The following is a 2,734-nucleotide window of genomic DNA, read 5'->3' as shown; positions in this document are numbered from 1 at the left end:
TCCCTCTGGTTATCCTAGCGACCTGCACCTGGGTGGTTATCCCGGGTTTCCAAGTAGCAGGCACCTTAGTGTCCTGCTACACTGATAAATGCCAAAAAGTCTCCTGCCCCCTCCCGCACTGCAGAGGGGCGGGAGGGGAGGGTGTTGATCTGCCTCCTCCCCTTCCCCTTCCACCACACTGGACTTAGCAGCTGGAGGCAGCTGCATTGGAATTCAGATCCGTATCAGCCAATATGCCTCCTTAAATATTGGCTATCGGTATCGGCCCCAAAAATCTCTATCAGTGCACCCCTAGTAGATTATGCTTTAATGGTTTGGGGGATTGCTGGGAGCATTTTTATCTACTATAATGGATACAGTGATGCTTAAATTACCTTTTTCCTGTATCATTTTCACTGTTCTCCCACAATATAAAGCTAACATTTGGTTAAGTTCAGTTGAAGTTAAGGTCTACAGAATGCCTGTAGGATTTGGTCAAAACCTTTGGATCTAATTAACACTCAGAGGCTCAATTATCTTTTTTTAACATTCAAGAGGTTCAGGTATCTTTATTTGTTCTTACCAGGTTCCTTTTAGCAATAGACCTGGATATGCCACCTCAGGTCTGTCTTGAAGTTCATTCAGTTTGCATAAAAACCAACACACCCTTGTTCTGTAGTATTTATTACTTGTTAGGCTTTTTTGGTGTTTCATAGAATCATAGAAAATTAGGGTTGGAAGGGACCTCAGGAGGTCATCTAGTCCAACCCCCTGCTCGAGGCAGGACCGTCCCCAGCTAGATCATCCCAGGCAAGGCTTTGTCTAGCCGGGTCTTAAAAAGCCTCCAAGGATGGAAATTCTACCACCTCTCTGGGTAATTTGTTCCAGTGTTTTATTACCCTCCTAGTAAGAAAATTCTTCCTAATATCTAACCTAAACTTCCCTTGCTGCAACTTGAGACTCTTGCTCCTTTTTCTGTCATCTGCTGCCACTTAGAACAGTCTAGTTCTTTCCTCTTTCAAACCCCGCTTCAGGTTCCACACATGCAGAACAGGAGGAACAGTTTTGGAATTGGGGATCAGATACCAGTTGTGCCATTACAACTTGCTTGGGTTCCCCCTGAAGTGGCATGTTGGGCTAGGGTGGAATAAACTAAATGTGTAGAGTGGGTCCGTGTGCTCTAAGCACTAAGCTATTGGTAAAGAAGGGTGGGGAGGTGGCAGCTCATCCTGGTTGTGTTTGGAAGCAGAGCAGCTGGTGCCGCTGCATTTTGTCTAGAGCTGTGCTCTGAGTATGGCTGCTACATTAGGCAAGTGGAGGATCCCTGTCAGGATCCCCACCCTTCTTGGGGGATCCTGACAGGGTCTAGCTGTGACATAGGTACCAAGCTGTTCAACCCTGTCAACCCTGAGCTAATCTACCAAGATGTAGATATCTTTAGGCCCCTAAACATCTTTAACATCAAAACCACAGGTGTCTTTTGCCTTTAGGTGCCTTCAGGGTTAGGCAGAAGCTGAACTGGAGATTCAGAGGATTGCAATTTTGAATTTAGGTCCTTGAATCTTTGTCTGATGTGGACTTAGTTATCTAACCAAATGAAAAGCCATCCTCTTATATTTTGAACCATTTCCCTGGACTGTAAATTTTGCTTTTATGGAAAAATTGGCACATGGCAGAATCTAAGATTATCTATTGGTGGACTGCTTATTTTATGGCTCATCCCTTTTTATGTGTAGTTGTCATATCGTGTTCTTTGATGTGCTTCCTGGAAGCTTCCCTTTTGGCTGGAAAAATACCCAGGAGCAACATTTTACAGAATTATGGTTGTTGATTCAGCAGCATTATGACATTGGCCATGAAAGCACGGATGTCTTTGTAATATGGTCAGAGACTGACTCTTGAAGAATGGAATGGCTAGAATGCTGTCAGAGGACAGCAACTGCTTATGGAGAAAGTGGAGTTTTAATATTAGTAGCACCTAAAACAAGGGTTGATCAGTTTTAACATTTCCTTATTCAGAATAATTGTTCCTGCAAATCTCTTCTTCTGCCAGGTAACCGGCTTTGACAGTGTTGATGATGAGTCCAAACATAGCGGCCACATGTTCTCTGACAAGAGTCCTAGCCCAGATGCCTGGACCAGTGAAAGAAATCCTCCATATAGTTATTATTTGTATTACATGTATGCCAACATCATGTTGCTTAACAACCTTAGAAAGTAAGTACAATACTAATTTCCTTCTGCCCAGTTCTGTGCTTGACTGAGAATAAAACCCAACAATTCTGGCTGCAGTCTAAAACTATGTCCAGATTTTATATTAAAGCCCAGATTTTATATAAAGTATATTAAGGTTTTATATTAACATCAAGAATATTTAGAAAGCTAATTTCAAAATGTTTAGAGTGACCCCTTATATTCTGAAAATACATAAATTACATAAAGAAGTTACATTTAATATTCAAGCTTGTGTGTGGGATCCCTCAAGCAGCAGATGCCATATTTACTTGAATCCAAAATGAGTGTTTCTCCCTCCTGTCACCAGTGCTGGGGTGGGGCAGATACCAGGGTTGGGGGAGAAAATCAAAGCCCAATGCAGTGAGGGAAAGAGTGAGGCTGGGGCTGGGGTAGGCACTGGCCAGCTGGGGTGGGGTGGGCATGGGACAGAGCCACAGCTCATCCGGGGGCACAGGGGAGGGCAGCTCCTGCCACTGTATACGGCTTGTCCAGGACATGTCCAGCAGCTCCTGCTGTTGCT

The 2,734-nt window shown here is 43.9% G+C and overlaps 1 protein-coding gene across 1 annotated transcript in view; it reads left to right on the top strand.

Moving 5' to 3' along the window:
* The window catches only part of AMPD3 (adenosine monophosphate deaminase 3), a 60,408-nt gene that overhangs the window by 39,851 nt on the left and 17,823 nt on the right, over positions 1-2,734 (top strand). The window contains exon 11 of the mRNA XM_019519585.1: positions 2,033-2,196. Within this exon, the coding sequence (XP_019375130.1) occupies positions 2,033-2,196 (164 nt within the window). The remainder of the gene's footprint in view (positions 1-2,032; positions 2,197-2,734) is intronic.

The sequence above is a fragment of the Gavialis gangeticus genome, unplaced genomic scaffold, assembly GCF_001723915.1.
Source record: "Gavialis gangeticus isolate Ggan-Ray unplaced genomic scaffold, GavGan_comp1, whole genome shotgun sequence".
Classification (NCBI taxonomy): Eukaryota; Metazoa; Chordata; order Crocodylia; family Gavialidae; genus Gavialis; species Gavialis gangeticus.
This window is presented reverse-complemented; position numbering and strand designations above follow the sequence as displayed.